At 35.9% G+C, this 17,687-nt stretch overlaps 3 protein-coding genes across 3 annotated transcripts in view; all 3 read left to right on the top strand.

Annotated features, from left to right (window-relative positions):
- Positions 1–1,587: 1,587 nt before the first annotated feature.
- On the top strand, positions 1,588–3,682 carry LOC107656264 (clarin-2-like). The gene is made up of 3 exons (XM_016444024.1): positions 1,588–1,840; positions 3,080–3,259; positions 3,414–3,682. Exons 1-3 carry the CDS (start codon positions 1,588–1,590, stop codon positions 3,680–3,682), a joined length of 702 nt encoding a protein of 233 aa, XP_016299510.1.
- Positions 3,683–10,571: 6,889 nt separating this feature from the next.
- On the top strand, positions 10,572–11,535 carry LOC107656282 (exocyst complex component 1-like). The gene is made up of 3 exons (XM_016444046.1): positions 10,572–10,692; positions 10,940–11,103; positions 11,269–11,535. The coding sequence occupies exons 1-3, from the start codon at positions 10,572–10,574 to the stop codon at positions 11,533–11,535; spliced, it is 552 nt and encodes a 183-aa protein (XP_016299532.1).
- Positions 11,536–12,689: 1,154 nt separating this feature from the next.
- Positions 12,690–17,687, top strand: part of LOC107656012 (structural maintenance of chromosomes protein 2-like) — a 20,180-nt gene continuing 15,182 nt past the window's right edge. Inside the window, exons 1-7 of the mRNA XM_016443665.1 lie at positions 12,690–13,031; positions 13,662–13,811; positions 13,915–14,037; positions 14,685–14,723; positions 14,915–15,025; positions 15,122–15,166; positions 15,512–15,745. Of these exons, the coding sequence (XP_016299151.1) occupies positions 12,864–13,031; positions 13,662–13,811; positions 13,915–14,037; positions 14,685–14,723; positions 14,915–15,025; positions 15,122–15,166; positions 15,512–15,745 (870 nt within the window). The 5' untranslated portion in view covers positions 12,690–12,863. The remainder of the gene's footprint in view (positions 13,032–13,661; positions 13,812–13,914; positions 14,038–14,684; positions 14,724–14,914; positions 15,026–15,121; positions 15,167–15,511; positions 15,746–17,687) is intronic.

Raw genomic sequence — 17,687 nt, 5'->3', positions numbered from 1 at the left:
CAAAAATCTCACTGGATTATTACTATTAATGGCAAAATTAATGTTTGGAAATTTAAACTGATATTTCCTACTGACACAATACAGGAAAAGATAGAAATAACTAACTTAATTTTTTTATTGGTGAAAATACTAGTGGCCTAAGACTTTCGCACAGTATTGTATATATTGAATAGAAAATAGAAAATTAAACCTTTGGGGTAATATAGGTTTTCATTAAAATCTATAGGCTTTATTTCTTTATTTGTGATGTAATTTCACATATTTTGGATTATTTGGATGTAATATTGATGTGGCATAATGCACACAAGCAGAGCAATGCAGTGAACAGTGATGCAGTGAACAATTTAACATCCCTGTGCTTTTAAAATCAATATCAACAATTTTTAAACGCCACTTGGCCAATAAAATTTGATGAAAAGAAATCTCTCTCTCTCCCTTCTTCAACTGCTCCTGTTAGGTGTCACCACAGCAGAATTATCCACACAACCATTTTGGCACAGCTTTTACACAGGATGCCCTTCCTGACACAATCCAACACTAAGAGTGCACTAACTAGTGCAACCCCAGTGCCAAGACACACTAAATTTGAGGACCAGAACTAACTGTTGTATAATCAACTTACGTAGAAATAGCTATAGTTCATTTATGCTAAATTTTAATGAGTACTTTTATTTGTTTTTGTTTTATTTATGTTTTGTGTAATTGTCACAAGCTCAACTCAATGAAACAGTACGATATCGCCATCTTGTGGCTGAAAGTAGCACCGTTTACGGCGCATCAGAATTCTTGAACGGGTTGAGCTGTCCATGGTTCTGAACCAAAGCAGGCTGCTGTCCATGGTTCTGAAGTCTGTTTCAGGTTGATCCTACGGGCAAAATAAAGGCGAGGTTCTTTTATGCGCCCCCCAGTTCTGCACCAAATAAAACATAATCGATGCAGGTTGATATTTCCAAGTCATTTGCCCATTTAATGCTACAGTGACTTAAATCGTTTCTATCAAACCCTCCCCTTCCTTTCTTTATTTTAATGCTCAATGACCCAGTATAGTCTCGGCTGAAGTGACATTTAAAATTTTGAACCACTAATTTTTATGACCTATAAGGAGCCGGCGATGTTTGACTAACTGTTATAGCAAAGAACATCCAATAAAAATTCTGGTTACAGCACCTTGATTTATGTGTGTGAGTACAAGACTTGACAATTCGCTTGCACTAGATTAACGTGTGTGTGTGTGCGCGCACGCGCGCGGACAACTCTGGCAACCAAACCAAGCGAAGGCAAGTTAACTGTATAAGGTTTCGTTAGGTGGTAAAGGAGATCCAGCTGACCGCTTTATATCTGGTTTCCTGCTTTTTCCCTATCGCTGTATATCTCGCGTTCCTTCAGTTTAGTATTAGGGTATTTAGCTTATATTGGTGCACTTACCGCAAATATACTGCAAACCGGTAGGCTGTTTGTGATGAAGTTTTAAACTTCATCGTACGTTACCGCAGAGTTGGCTCGCGGTAGCGGAGAGAGGCGGACACCGCGCGGGGTCGTGTTACTTTGCGTCTTGCTTTTTATCGGAGGAATGGGGTGAGTAGTGAAATGCCAACTCTCTGGAAACAGATCGTGTTCTCCTTCGCTTCTGTACTCAGCATCGGTTCTGTGGTACTTCTGGTTGTGGCACTGGCCACGGAACGCTGGATCACCGGAACCACATTGTGTCAGACAGGAGTGGATCTGGTGAACGCGTCTAGTCCAGAGCTCGAGCAGTTCACGGGACACATTTACTACGGCCTCTTTCAGGGAGGGAAAGCACGAAGATGCGGGCTCGGGATCCGCCGCTCCAAAATATACAGTAAGAGCACTAACGTGTAGATTCAATTCTAATTAAACATTCATTGTGTTCCTATATTATACCAAAATCACAGTTGTATAATGCACTGTATGGTTAGAACAGGTCTTTGAGGTTTGGTTTTACAGTAGCTAGCCTATGCCTCCGTGTTGTTGTTTATGTTATTGTTTTTAGACATTTGTTAAACCTTTTATTTATTTATAAGGCACATGCATGATTTATTTTTATTTTTTTGTATTTATGTGTTCATGTTTGTTTGTTTGTTTTGTTTTTTTGCCATAACAAAGCTCTGTGACATCCAGGCCTGTACACTACTGTTCATAAGTCTGAGGTCAGGAATATTTTTTAAAGACATTAATACTTTTATTACAAGGTCTTAATCTAGGTATTAGCTTTTTCATACAAGGACACACTAAACTGATCAAAACATTGACTTGTTTTTTGAATGAATTGAATGACTGAATGAATTAGAAATTAATTATTTAAAAATATATTTAAAAATATATTTAAAATCGTATTTCAGAATATTATAACAGTATTATAATAATATTTCACAATATTACTGTTTTGACAGTATTTTGGATTAAAAAATACAGCTTGAGTGAACATAAGAAAAACATTATAAAATCTTACCAAACCTTTGAACAGTGGTGTATGTATATAGTGTGCATACATAGTACAGTTTACATATCTCTCTACATATGAACAGTTCAGATGCAAAAGCCTCTAAATCAGGGGTGCCCAAACTCGGTCCTGGAGGGCCGGTGTCCTGCAGAGTTTAGCTCCAACTTGCCTCAACACACCTGCCTTCAAGTTTCTAGTATGCCTAGTAAGAGCTTGATTAGCTGGTTCAGGTGTGTTTAATTGGGGTTGGAGCTAAACTCTCCAGGACACCGGCCCTCCAGGACCGAGTTTGGGCACCCCTGCTCTAAATGCCATCTGAAATTTTCTTCTAAAATGAGAATTTTTATCAGGCCCCTATATTTATGTTCATTTTTTTTCACTTTAATTGCATAGAAAATGACCTATTCATTGCCATTATAATAAAATAACTGAACCTAAACATAAAAATGCTCATTTTAGATGAAAATTTCAGATGGCACTTAGAGGCTTTTGCATCTGAACTCTTCATATATTATTAATAGGTACTTACAATCTATCTATGCTTTTATAAAAAAGTATCATTCAGATTTTGTGAGACCTAATCTCTGTCTCTCTGTCTCTTTCTCACAAATTCTGCAGTTTTTCCAAAGCTCATCAAAAAAATCAACAGTGGTCTTCACATGATCATTATTTTCTTCCTTTTCATTGCTATTGGCTTTGCAGTAGTCAGTTTAGCTTTCTGTATATATAATGCCAGAAAAGTTCCTTACCAATCTATTAAAGGACCTTTTGGCCTCTGCATCTGGAATTTCATTGCAGGTAAGTCAACATAACACATAATCTAAAATACAATGATCTGTCCATGCCTTTGGACAATCAGCCCTATCTCAACAATATTAACAATAACAAACTGTGATTCATTACTTCTTTTGATTTCTAATCATATGTCCACTCTTTTAATCCCTTCTCTCAGCTCTGTTCAGTGCAATGGGCTTTGCATGTTTCCTTGCAGCAATCCAGTGCCATCGGCTCACAGAACATGTGGCTAACTACCGTGAGAGCCTTTTTACCCTTGTGATCCTTGAGGAGAATCTTGGTTTCTCCTTCTGGTTGTGCGTTGCCAGCGCTGTAACACACGGAGCTAACATTCTTGTAGTAGCCTCCAGTAAAATTCATCTGCCTAAAATACAGACTAAGAAACCAGAGGAACCCACAGTCACTGGAGTCGACTTTCTCTACTGAAGAAGGATGAGCTGAATGCAGGGTCAGAAAGGAGGCTGTGCATATGAGCCAAACAGAGTTTATGTGACCCAACATCTACTGTACCTGAAGTGATTTATGAGGTGATATGAGGTGATTTATGACTACAGACTGTGGTAGTCATACTGAATGACTACTACAGTCACTATCATTCTCTTCCAGTGAATCAGCATCAGTGTGGAAAAGTCTGAAAGAAATCACCAACTACAAGACACCATCCCCCAGCACTGTGGAGAATCAACAACTGGCAGACGATCTGAATGAGTTCTACTGCAGGTTTGAAAAAACACCCCACAACCGCCCTGAACACCTCTCCACACAACCATTCACACCTCCAGCAACCCCCCTCTCCCCCACACCTGCAATTCAGATCAGCGAAGAAGAGGTGCGCCAGGTCTTCCGGAAGCAGAAAAGGAAAAAAGCACCAGGCCCAGATTGTGTTATACCAGTCTGTCTGAAATCCTGTGCTGACCAGCTGGCCCCCATCTTCACACAGATCTTCAACAGATCACTGGAGCTGTGCGAAGTACCTTCGTGCTTCAAACGCTCCACCATCATCCCCATCCCAAAGAAATCCAAAATTACAGGACTAAATGACTACAGGCCTGTGGCTCTAACGTCTGTGGTCATGAAGTCTTTTGAAAAACTGGTGCTGGCCCACCTGAAGGACATCACTGGACCCTTGCTCCTCGTATGTGTAAACATACCTGGCAATAAAGCTCATTCTGATTCTGATTCTGATTCTGATTCTGAATCTATGGTTTCATTTACGTGGCAAATACATAAAAGGAAAATCACTTGAATATGCTGTTTGTTGTGGAGGACAGCAAAATGTTTTTGACTGACACAGGTTATGGACAACTGCAGGTTTTCCAGACTGAAATGTGACACTGTGCATGTATTTTAAATGGTAAAAATTAAAAAAAAATAAAAGTTATATATTTATCTCACCTATATTTCAGAGCCGAGAAATGTACAATATGTAATAATGCATCATTACTTTCTGATATGTAAGAATAAATTACTAATTCACGAGTCAATAAACTTGATGTTTAAAATGTTCCCTTTTTGGCAGTGAACACTAAACGTTCTAAACATTCATTATCACAGCCACTGATCTATATAATGTTCTCTATTATAGATCCGTGATCACAACAAAGTATGTAATAAACCAAATTCTATAAATATTGTTTTTGTTTACTTTTAATTCAGTACAGCGCAAAAAAATAACACTGATAAACTTGGAAGATGGGTCATAGCGACATCCGGTTCACAAGTGAATCTTGATCAGTTAGGTTCCTTTGAATCTGCCCTTTTTGGGATAAAAACAAATCTCCATTCAAATCTGTCAACAAAGAGGTCAGAATGATTAATTTACCAAATCACAAAGTATATCTAATTCTCAAGAAGTACACCAAACACGGGTCGTGGTCTTGCATTTAAAAACGCCAGAAGCAGGGTAGTAAAATGAAAAACCCCAATGTTTGGAGACGCCTTTTTTCAAAGTGATGTCACTGGGATAGGCTACAAATACGGAGCATCTCTTTATGAGCGCTGGTTAGACGAGTACCTGGCTTCACGCGCACACTCATAAAAGTTTCGATTAGTACAAAGGGGGTTAGCATTAGGGACCCCTCCAGGGGACCTCACCAAGCTGCAGGGAACGACCTGTAAGGTGTGTGGGTGTGTTGGTAGCAGGGTCGCAGGATCGTAACCAGTTTTCTATTACTATATTTCCAAAAATAGACTCAAGTCACCTACATTCTTCACACTTTACATTATACATGTCACATAAAAAAATTACCAAAATGTGGCATGGTATTGCAATGTGGTTTTTATCATCCTATATGTACCATGGTATTACCATCTGACCCATCACTGTGACTGCACTATACTGCCACAGTACTTTTTTGTGAGGGGTATTCAACAATCTTCCTTCATTATATAGTCGCAACTTATATTTATATTAGTAGCCTACATATTTCTCTCTGCTTATAGATTTATAGTGATACCTCTAGAGACATCATAAATGATCGTAAATATCATAAACTGATTTTTGTCTATGATCCTAATGAAAAGTTTATCTGGATATTAGGCTACTACCAGATTCTATAGTAATGATATACAGTATTTATATTTCCCCATTGTAAACATTGGATTTTACGTTCTGTTGTTGGTTTGTTTACTCCTGTGCTTGGGGTCGTTGTCCTGCCACATCACTCAGCTTCTGTTGAGCTTCAGTTGGTGAACACTAACAGATGGTCTTTACATTAGATTGCAGAATGTCCTGATAATCGTAGGAATTCATTTTTCTGTCAATGATACCAAGCTGCCCTCTTACAGCAGTTTGTTGCCCATATGTGAACTACACGTTTTGACCATTGTATAGCGGTTTTAACAAATGCGGGCCTGACTCATATTATTGTACCCTATCCTCCTGACTAGATTTATCTGACATTATTTTTTAACGATTTCTATGAGATCTTACATGTCACATTTCTAACTCTGGATGTCCTGTAACGAGCACATACAGTTTTTTTTTTAGAGATACCAAATGTTTGGAAGTTTCACCATGATCACTCCCTCTCCTTGGTCTTTTTGGTGACATTAATTTAGTGATCAAATTTAACACCCTTATGGAAATATGATAACATGTTGTAATGATCATTTAAATCTGATTAATTTTCAAATAGTTTGTTATAAATTAACATAATGTTATGGGGTTTCAAATAAAAATATGCCAGGACATCGATTTCATTGTATATAATGGGAAAACCCACTAAATATAATATATACATATATGTGTGTGTGTGTGTGTGTGTGTGTGTATAGATAGATAGATAGATAGATAGATAGATAGAAGTGGTATTATGGATGAGGGTTAATGGAAATTACAGTTGGCAAATTGGTAAATATTGCATGCGTTATGACGTTTGGATGCATTTTTGTGGGGAAAAGTGGATGGAAACCTCAGTGTATGTGTGTGGGTGGGACACAGGATATCTATCCCACAGCACTCAACCATTAGCATCACACTCACATAAGCATGAAAAATCTAATAGAACTGTTCCCTGGACGTAAACGTAGTCCCTTCGTGTCAGTTATTGACTTTTGCTCATTGGAAATTATTGATCACATTCTTTCTAGAGAAAGACAAACAGAGTAAATATGTGTGCAAGTGAATTCCACACACAGACATTATGAATATAAAATGAAAACTGTGGCTTGTTTTATGAATCCCTAAATGTGCAAGCAGTCTCTCCAGTGATCAAAAAGGCTCTAGAGATTTTGAAAGGAAATAAATCCTCATAAATACAATATCTTCATGATCCTTTATGCAAACTGTTGCTTTTTGTGGGCTGTTCAGCCTTTTGCTGTTTAAAATAATATTAGAATAATATTTTCATTTTACAAAAGTTATATACAATATATTAAAGTTTATGTCTTTACTTGACCTAACACATGAATATGGTTTAATGACATTTACTGGTAAAATGGCTAGTTTGAAACTCATTAGTGATTTATTTTAATATTTATTTATTTATTTAATTATTTTAATTTTTATTTATTATACATTTTTTTAGAATGTGAGCTTGGAGTGGAAATTCCTAAACAATTATAGTTTTGAAGTGAAATAATAACTGCATTGCTGTTTTAATGTGCACCGGAGTTACAAATTATTGTGGAAGCCTTTTCTGAATAAATATTCCACAGAATTAAAAAGATATGTATAATAAAAAGATATTTGCGACTTTTTAAATCTTACAATTCATACAGATGTAGCGAATCAGCTCGTTGGGCGAGGGGTCTGTGACGACTTGTTAATCTAATGAATAACTGATTTGTTAAATCAAATGAAAAATTGTGTTTTTGATTGGTCCAGACGCTACACAGAAAAGAATTGCTAGATATAAACTTGCAATTTCAAGAAAAAAATGGCAGAATTACAAGACATAAACTCAGTGACCGTTTTTTGTTTTTTAGAATTGTGGGTTTATATCTAACAAGTATGATTTTTTTCTCAGAATTGCAAAATGTTGACTCAGAAGTCCGAACTGCGAGAAAAGTCAGAATTGTGAAGTATAAACTGGCAATTGTGAGAGAAACAACTTGCAATTACCTTTTTTAATTTTTTTATTCCATGGCAAAAATGGGCATCCATATAGGATTAGAGAGATAAAATAAGGTTTGTATGCTAATTTATTTTTACATGTTTTATTGAGACAAAATACTAGATGTTGTTGTGAAGTTATGGCCATAATATGCATACTTTTGGACTGTAAATGCTTTAGTTTCGCGAAGGAACCTCACTTTGTTTTAGTCCATTGACTATGATTTACATTTGGAAATCCTTGGACTCATTCCCGGCAAAGTTTATTGGACATTGCCAAATCAATAAATTATATCTTGGAGTACCTCAGAGCATTCTATTGTTTTTAACCAGATTCAGACTCTGAATTTTACATAGATGTAGTCTTCAGCTCCACAAAATATAGTGAAGATGAAGTACTGGAAAAGGGGTTTATCTGTGGTTTGGTGTTCTGAGACACTATAATATGGATAGAAAAGCACAGCCATTTAGCTGAACTTTTATCTAAAGTGACTTTTTTTTTTAAACAATTACACTGTAGACGTCAGTGGTAACAAATCAAAACTATATGGTTACAAACATTCTTCAAAATATCTTCTGGAACGACATTATGTTTGGAACGACATTATGTTTGGAACGACATTATGGTGAGTGTCATTTTTGGGTGAACTATCAAGACATTACTACTCCATTACCTAAGGAAATGCACATGGGAGCATAAAAAAACGAATCTTCTACCTCATGACCATCCTTTAGAACTGACTGTAACAGCGGCCACAAACAAAGCCTCAAAGACCAACTAAAACCTACTCTGAAGACCAAAAGCAGAGGTCATTTCCTCTATTTGGACTGGGTAAATTGTACCTGAGTGTATAGGCTCAGACAGCCGAATTTTGTACATGATTAATCTGTTAGCCTTCTGAAAACACAGATGGATAACAAGAAGGCCTCTATGGCCACCAAAAAGTCTTTATCAGATGCAATCAGAACACTTGTATGAATGAACGTGTTTTGTGAATATAAATTATGCATCTGTAGATCCGTTGGATATCGAATCTTTGTAGGTTGATGGGGCCACAGTCAATACGTGGGCTGTCCCTGTAGAGATTATAATGGGTTCTAACTGCACCTCTTATGATGGAGATTTAAGAGGGAAATGTGTTTTCATAATAACTAATGATGTATTTTCCCTCAAGGCCATTTTAGTACAATCAGTCAGACATAGCTCATCTAAACCAGGTTTTGAGTTTGTTAGTGCGTGTGTGTGCGTGATCAGGTTATAAAACTTTAAAAGCATTCACATGTAGTAGGTTAAGAAAAAGGGGGAGAGAAAATTCAATAAAGAACAGAGATGAAAAGAAGAGGAAAGAATATGTGAGTCCACACATGATTTCAAGCTTGTATTGTTGGAGGTCTGTATCATTGTGAAAAAAGCAAACAAAAACGACTTTTATAAAATACATGAAATATTATTTGGTGGGCGAAAATGCTCAAATATTAATGTGTATATTTAAAAGCAGGAAATCTAATGTAAAGACAAATATTGATACAACATTTGCTAATTTATTTGGTTTTGAATCCATTGCATAATACAATAGTCCAAAAATATATTATCAGCTATTACTTTGTTTTAATATACCCTGAGTGATGTTATTCTGAAAAATATTGAACAAAATTATGTAAAAAAAAAATGTTTTGTGGCAACACACACAGTACACAAATTACATTTAATGGAATAGTTTACCCAAAAAAATGAAAATTTGCTGAAAATGTAAATGTCCAAGATGTAGATGAGTTTGTTTCTTCATCAGAACAGATTTGGAGAAATTTGGATCCTCTGCAGTGAATGGGTGCCATCAGAATGAGAGTCCAAACAGCTGATAAAAACATCACAATAATCCTCAAATAACACACATGACTCCAGTCCATCAGTTAACATCTAGTAAGGCAAAAAGCTGTGCGTTTGTAAGAAACAAATCCATCAAGGTGTTTTTTTACCTGTGAACTGTTGCTTCTGGCCAAAATATGAGTCCATCATAAATACTAACGCTTCATCCAGTAAAAAAAAAAAGTTAATTCCCTGTTGTAATCTAACATCAAAATCCCCTGACATATTTGTTAAGAACAGTTTCCGCTTGTTAATGTTGATTGATCTGTGCATATTTCTCTTCTCCATGGGACGACTTTATCTATAGAGATAAACCAATATTATAGATATTTTAGCATTATTTTATTTTATTAATGGGTTGAAGTTAAAAACATCTTAAAGATTGATTGGTTTTTACAAACACAAAGGGTTTCACTTCAAAAAACATTAACTGATGGACCGTGGACTACTTGTGGATTATTATGATATTGATCCATTAGTGATGTAATGCGAACTTTCTCTGTTTTGAAAGAACAAACTCATCTACATCTTGGATCACCTAATTTTAAGTGAACTATTCTTTTATAGATGATTCCTGACACATCCATGTAAAAGTTTCAAAAATTATATTTCAAACAGCCTTTGAAGACCAAAAAAAATGTCTTTCCTTCAGGAAAATTTAAAAAAGTGTAACTGAATTTATAAAATAAAACCTCTTTTGAAATTTTGAAAATGCAAAAAAGATACAGTTTCATCTGTCAACTGAGAGTGGGAGAGAGAGAGAGAGAGAGAGAGAGAGGGGAGGGTGATAAACCCTGCAAACCAGATCCACCTCAAGAAAGCATTTTATCCCTCGCTCTGCTCTTGCTCTCTCTCACACTTAAATTAATTTTCTCTCTCTTTTTCTGCCTGAGATGTCGTCTCTGCTGAGGGAGGAGATGGACAGAGTCTTGTTCAGACCGGAGGGACAGAAGCTGGAGGAGTTTATAGAAATAGAGGAGCAACAGCAGGGGCGACATTTTCTCTGCGTTTCTAGTAAGAAAAATCAACTTTTTTGCACAATTATTTTAGGTTATATTGACCAAATTATTTTAGAAAATGGATGAGATACTAAAATTCTCAAAAAAAAAAAAAAAATCTGTGAGTTCATCTGGGGATAGGGTCAGAAATTGTTTGTGAAGGAGGAAGAATAAAATAAAAAAAATACAGACCTAAATATGTTTATGGTTGATATGGTTTGATGAAGGGGTGTAATAAAAATACAAAACCAATGTGTGTTTAGTAACTAAGGATAAAGAAGCTCAGATCTCAGTTGTCCTGTGCCGGAGAGTTAAGCATTCTCGGACCAATAAGCTGCAGAAATATGGGCTGGAGGACAGTTATGAAAGAACAGAGACTTGGGCCCTGGAGGACCTGCTGATTCTGGACGGTAGAGATCCAGATACTGTGAGTTGAGTTTAGCATTCATCCTCCTCCAATTTGTGAATATACATGCTACTTACAGTAACTGCTGTTCATATTAACGGTGCTGATGAGTTGTAATATAATAGGAAGCAGAATCTCTTACTTTTCATTGGAAGATGTTTAGTTTGCATATCTCTGCTGTGTTAGGATGATCCCCGTTTCTTGATGCATTTCGACTCGGTGCGGTCCATCAGAGCAGTGAGCTGTGCTGCGAAATACACACTGGCCCGCTGTCTGCTGTCCCTGAGCAAGAAGTATCACCACACGGCACTAAAACTTAAGAACTATGACTGGACGTACATTCAGCCCACTACAATGTATTCAGATCGTGGTGACTGTGTTGTCCTTGCGCAGATCTGTTTCTATGCCTTTAACCTGGTGTGTCTTTCCATGTGTCCTGTGCCTCTGGCATAGAGGCATTTTGATTAGTCTTCTTATTTGAGGAATTTCTTTTGAACTGGTCCTAAAACCTCAACTCTTGATGTTGACAATAAAAAGTTCATTTCAGTGTAATCTATAATACCCTTAGGGAGTGTACAAAGACCATGCTTTGTGTTTTGAGCACTTAGCCATGCTTTGAGCACTTAGACCTACAGTAACTGTAACATAACTCCACGGTGTGGTGAAATCCAATTTGTGCTTGTGCAAATGCAACACAAAAAGGTGTTTCTGATGTGTAACGCTGTGACTTGAATATTAAGAATGTGTATTTATTTAAAAGTGTTATAAATTGTGACATGTTTTGCATGTGTTTTAGTTGATTCATTAGTTAAGCTATACTAATACATTTAATCATTTCAAAAAGCAAAACTGTGAGACAAACTTGTGAATATTAATAATCTTGTCATCTGGTGAAAAATCGAATGTTTTCTCATTTCTTCTGCAGTGTGCTTTATTGAATAAAATACTGTGACGTTCATCAATTAAGCACAATTTTAGCAAATTAAACATATGGAAAGTTTTCTAAATATTTGTCACTGTGTGCAAGACAGCTTTAATTGTTTGCATGCATAATATTCTTGGTACCAAAGGATTTGCATCTTGTGATGTATTAAAAGTAGGCAAATTAATAACATATTTACGGCGAAATGTACAGCTACTTACCAAATAAGTATATAAATGGTAATAAAATATTTGAATTTGGATTAAAAGTTTTTATTTCGTAAAAAGAAACAAGAGTTCGTGATAACAGAACAAGCACAACTATCCAGCAAATATGGTTTACCGATCATTACACAAAAATAGAATACCACGACTGGCCAGAATCAATTATTCCATTGAGCCGAGTAATAAAATATTATGATAATATTATATAACAGGTTAAATGTGCACTACACTACATTCCTTTCGAACTTACTAGCCAAACCGACATGCTGACGTCACACACGCTTCAATGTTTTGGGTCCATCAATGGGGTGGCTAAAAAGTCGCCTGAATCAATAGAATAAATTAATTTCACTTCCAATGGCAATGACTTGTTTGTAATGAACATGAATTCTTGCTAAATAAACTATAATTTTGTCTAAATATATGCAGGATTCGAGTGGATTTATTTGTTAGTAGTTTAACTAGTAACTTAAATCTGGTCATAACGGCGCAGCGGAAACGCGCCTGGCGCCAAATTTCAAGTTTGGATGGTTGAAGTGAAAGCAACGCCGAAGTTCTTTTGAGGTTATTATCACGAAAAATATAGCAGCGTATAGCGGTTTTATTTTATTTTACGCATACGGTGGTTTATCGAAATGTACATAAAGTCTATTGTACTAGAGGGCTTCAAGTCCTACGCCGAAAGGACGGAGATTAACGGATTTGATCCGTTTTTTAACGCCATCACCGGACTGAACGGCAGTGGAAAGTCAAATATACTGGATTCCATCTGCTTTCTGCTGGGGATATCTAACCTATCACAGGTCAGTTTTAATACATGAAATATCATATACACGTAGCCATATGTCTAAATCTGGCAGCGGTTTGTTTGTTTATTTATTTCGTTTAATTGTTTATGCTTATTTAATAAACAAAACGATTTTCAGTTGTTCTGTATTCTAAATCACTTGTATAACAACAACAAAATGAAAAAAAAAAATGAAAGAAATAAAACTTTAATCAGAATAGAACGGATTTGATCCGTTTTTTAACGCCATCACCGGACTGAACGGCAGTGGAAAGTCAAATATACTGGATTCCATCTGCTTTCTGCTGGGGATATCTAACCTATCACAGGTCAGTTTTAATACATGAAATATCATATACACGTAGCCATATGTCTAAATCTGGCAGCGGTTTGTTTGTTTATTTATTTCGTTTAATTGTTTATGCTTATTTAATAAACAAAACGATTTTCAGTTGTTATGTATTCTAAATCACTTGTATAACAACAACAAAATGAAAAAAAAAATGAAAGAAATAAAACTTTAATCAGAATAGATGTTTTCAGTCTAATATGGATACAGAGCATGATTAATTAAGTATGGAAGTGGGTTGCAGAGTTTAAAAGCTAAAATGTAATACTGCTTGTTTGGGTTTGTCAAACCTTGTAGGTTCGTGCCACTAATCTCCAAGATCTGGTGTACAAAAATGGTCTGGCTGGGATCACCAAAGCAACTGTGTCCATCACCTTTGACAACTCCAACAAGAAACAGAGTCCACTTGGGTTTGAGACACACGATGAGATTACCATAACACGACAGGTATTCACCTTGAGATCAGTGTCTGCTCCACTCTCACTGATGGCTAGTAGCACGCGTCAAAGAGTGACTTACACAGCTTGTGATTTTATCGTTTGTTGTGCAGGTGGTCATAGGTGGACGCAACAAGTACCTTATCAACGGCGTGAATGCAAACAACCTGCGAGTCCAGGATCTGTTTTGTTCAGTTGGCTTGAATGTCAACAACCCTCACTTTCTTATCATGCAGGTAACCACCATAATACACTGATTTAAGACTTCTCGGGTTATGTGGCCTGAAAAGATTTTTTATAAAAGTATTGGATAATCATATTCTTAAAGGGGTCCTATTTTACTCTTTTACAAAGTCTTTGAGAAAGCTAGCGTGTCTCCGACATAGTGATAACACTCGTTGCCTTCTCTAGTGCAGCTCAACCAGGTCTCGTCCCATTCGTCGATATTTGTAATATCACAAATCCCGGAAAATATGCGTTGTAGTCCAAACGAGTCGTTCTTTGTAGTTTTTGAAAAGTGATTTCTGTTAAATAAAATATCTCCTTTTGAAGTGGACTTTGAGCTTTGCAACTTTGCAGATCTTTTTTATGCTCAAACAGCAAATTTACAGACTAACTAAAGTTGAAAAAGTGAAAAAGCATAATAGGACCCCTTTAACAACAGCGTTTTCATTTGAAAATGAATTTGCAACTTATTTAACTTGTGTAATGTTACAATTTGTTTGTCATAAATGCATGACAAGTAAATAGGGTTCATTTTGATTTCATGTTGATTTTTTTGTTTTTACCAATTTCTTTTTGGATTTTTAGACAGTTAAGCACTTGTGTCATATGTAGTTATTGTTCACATTTCATAATCACCCCAATTGTATGTTTATTTCAGGGGAGAATCACCAAGGTCTTAAACATGAAGCCTCCTGAGGTGAGATGTTTGTCATTTAAATATACTTGGTCGTGATCTACTCACATTTTGATTGTAGTAATAAAGCGTCCAATTGATTTGCTCTTTACTGATGGATGAAATGATACAAACATTCAGTTTCATTGATGTAAGTTTTTGTTTTCTTCTGTGAAATTTTAAATAATTGGACTTTATTTTTATTTTTTTCACAGATTCTGGCCATGATTGAGGAGGCGGCAGGTACCAGGATGTACGAATGCAAGAAGATCAGTGCTCAGAAAACTATTGAGAAGAAAGATGCCAAGCTGAAAGAGATTCAGACTGTATGTACATTTATTTCATTATTACTTTTTTATTTAAATCACCCAACAATTGATGCAACCAGCAATTTCATCTTTGGATGTTTTTGTGTGAAACAGATCCTGGATGAGGAGATCACCCCTGCTATGGAGAAACTGAAGGAGGCATGTGTTCAAAAAAAATTAAAAAGTGCTTATTTATAATTTATTGTATACGTGTATATTAGATTCATGCTATTAGAAAATCATGCATTATTTATTTATTTATTTATTTATTTACACCTTTTTATATAAATAATGAATTTGTCAATTATTAATAAATCATGTATAGTAGAGCGAGACTATACATTATTGTGTGCCACTGGTTCTTTATGTGCAGCTGTGAACAGCATTTTGTTTTTCGTTTTCTAACAGCGTCAGTTCCTAACTGTGGACCGAATACATATGACTTATACAATAGATACTTATCATCTTTGTCACATCCTATCCATCTCCCTTGCTTCTCCTCAGGAACGTGCGTCCTACCTGGAGTACCAGAAGCTCATGCGTGAGATCGAGCACTTGATTCGACTGTATGTGGCGTACCTGTTTGTGTGCGCCGAGGAGACCAAGCTGAAGTCTACTGAAGACCTGCAGGAGATGCAGAGCTCTATCGCACAGCTGCAGGAGAACATGAAGCAGAACGAGGCCAAAGTGAAGGAGCTGAGCGCGGAGATACAGGAGCTGGAGCGCAGGAGGGACAAGGTAAGCAGCAGAGCAGACAGGCAGTGAACAGGAGCAAGAAGCAATAGTGTATTTGTTGGTAACATTCATAGGGCAGTTTCAGCCTTTGAGGGCTACTTAAATTGTTTTAAATTGTTTCTTGCTGTAATAGTTTCCATTTAAATTTTTCTCCTTTCTTTCTTGTCAAGTGCTTTGCGACCACCTACATTAAAAATTGCATGTCAAAAGCATAGTATAATGTATAAATGTGAAATGCAAGCCACATGATATTTACACAGGTGTTCAAAGGTTTAGGTTCAGATAGATTAAACTAGAAATTTTTTATTATTATTATTGTAATAAAATTTTTGACATCTCCAGTTTTTAACTGTGTTTTTGATAACATAAATGCAGTCTTGGTGAGCATAAAATACTCCTACCTTTAAAGGGTTAGTTCACCCAAAAATGAAAATTAGCCCATAATGAGAGAAAATCGCCAAATGGCTAATTGAAATAAAAAGTTCAAACATAAATTCAATATCTATTATTTCCTGAATATTACTGATCAAAAAGTAGGCTACTGTTCACATGCGTTTTATTACTATATAGTATAGTAATATAGTAATAATTTAGCACTTTCTCCTGTTTTATTGTTGGTTTCCTCTTTTCTGATCATTTGGAATGAGGATAAAAAGATAAAAAATAAAAAAATTGCAGATAAGTTCAAACATCAATTCAATATCTACTATTTCCTGAATATTATGAAATTCAAGATGGCCGCCTCTGATGACGTCATAATATAGAAATTAGACGAGTATATTTACACCCCACATAAACTTTCGGTCATGCCCAACATTTTTCTAGTTTACAGTAGATCTCTATCTTTAAGCCCTTTCAAGCCACAAGCTTTTGAAATCTTGATGTCAAAATCCAGCATTTTTCCCAAAAATCCCTGGCGCCTAAAGGGTTAACATAAAAAAAATCTAACTTAACCAACTTTTGTACTGGATTGGGTATTTATATAATGAAATTCGCAAATGTAAAGATTAAAGGCTGCACTTGAGTTGTAAACGTAATCTAGTTTTACTATAATTGCAAAAAGTAAAAATAGTTATTGTAACATATTTTTTTTATTCAGGTGAAATGTTTTGGTAATCTATCAAGATGCTATTTTATAGTTAATTTACCCAAATTGTTGTGGTTTTTTTTGTCTAAAAAGGCCAGTTTAAGCTTAAACTTGAAATCTTTTGTCAGCTCTGCATGAGAATCAACAAATGGTTAGTAATAGTTTTCCTCCAGTTATTTTTCTTGTGGTCTTATCATGATGTGTTACTTCGGCTGAATCCACTAGGTAGCTTTTTCAGTGTGAAGATGACCTAACTGTTCTGTGTGCAGAAAAAAAACTGCCTCTAATTTATTAGAAATGACTTGTGGTCCTGTTGGAACACATTTAAGGTCCAGAATTGGACCGCAGTCTGTTAAATGGTGTGGTGACCTCTGATTTAAATAGGTAGGGTTTCTTTTACCTGAACAGGTTGGTAATCGTGTACTTGTCCTGTGGAGACTTGAAGGTCTGTAATAGAAAGTGGAATGGTGGGTAATAGGGCTGGGTATCGTTCAAAAATTTTCGATACCGATATCTTGACTTCGATACCGGTTCCTGAACGATACTTTTTTCGATACCAATTTTATGAAATCAATTTTAACAAGATTACATTACATTTCAGCTTGTTGATGTTTATAAAGACTCAAAGACTTATCTCCTGAGCCACTGCACAAAGGAACAAAATGTAACCAACACAATAAATGCAAATTAAGTGCAAATAGTTTTAATAATTTGAAAATAGTCTTCAGTTTACACATCTGTTAGGCTACATTTACACTAGTGCATCGTTTAAAAACGCATAGCTCAGACAGAATCATAATTTCTATTCATTTTCCACTGATTAACTGATAAGCATTAGCAGCTTCCAGCACTGTCTGC

This window comes from Sinocyclocheilus anshuiensis, unplaced genomic scaffold, assembly GCF_001515605.1.
Source record: "Sinocyclocheilus anshuiensis isolate Anshui unplaced genomic scaffold, SAMN03320099.WGS_v1.1 scaffold85, whole genome shotgun sequence".
In the NCBI taxonomy this organism is placed as follows: Eukaryota; Metazoa; Chordata; class Actinopteri; order Cypriniformes; family Cyprinidae; genus Sinocyclocheilus; species Sinocyclocheilus anshuiensis.
Note: the sequence above shows the minus strand (reverse complement) of the source record. Positions and strands in the feature narration are given on the sequence as shown.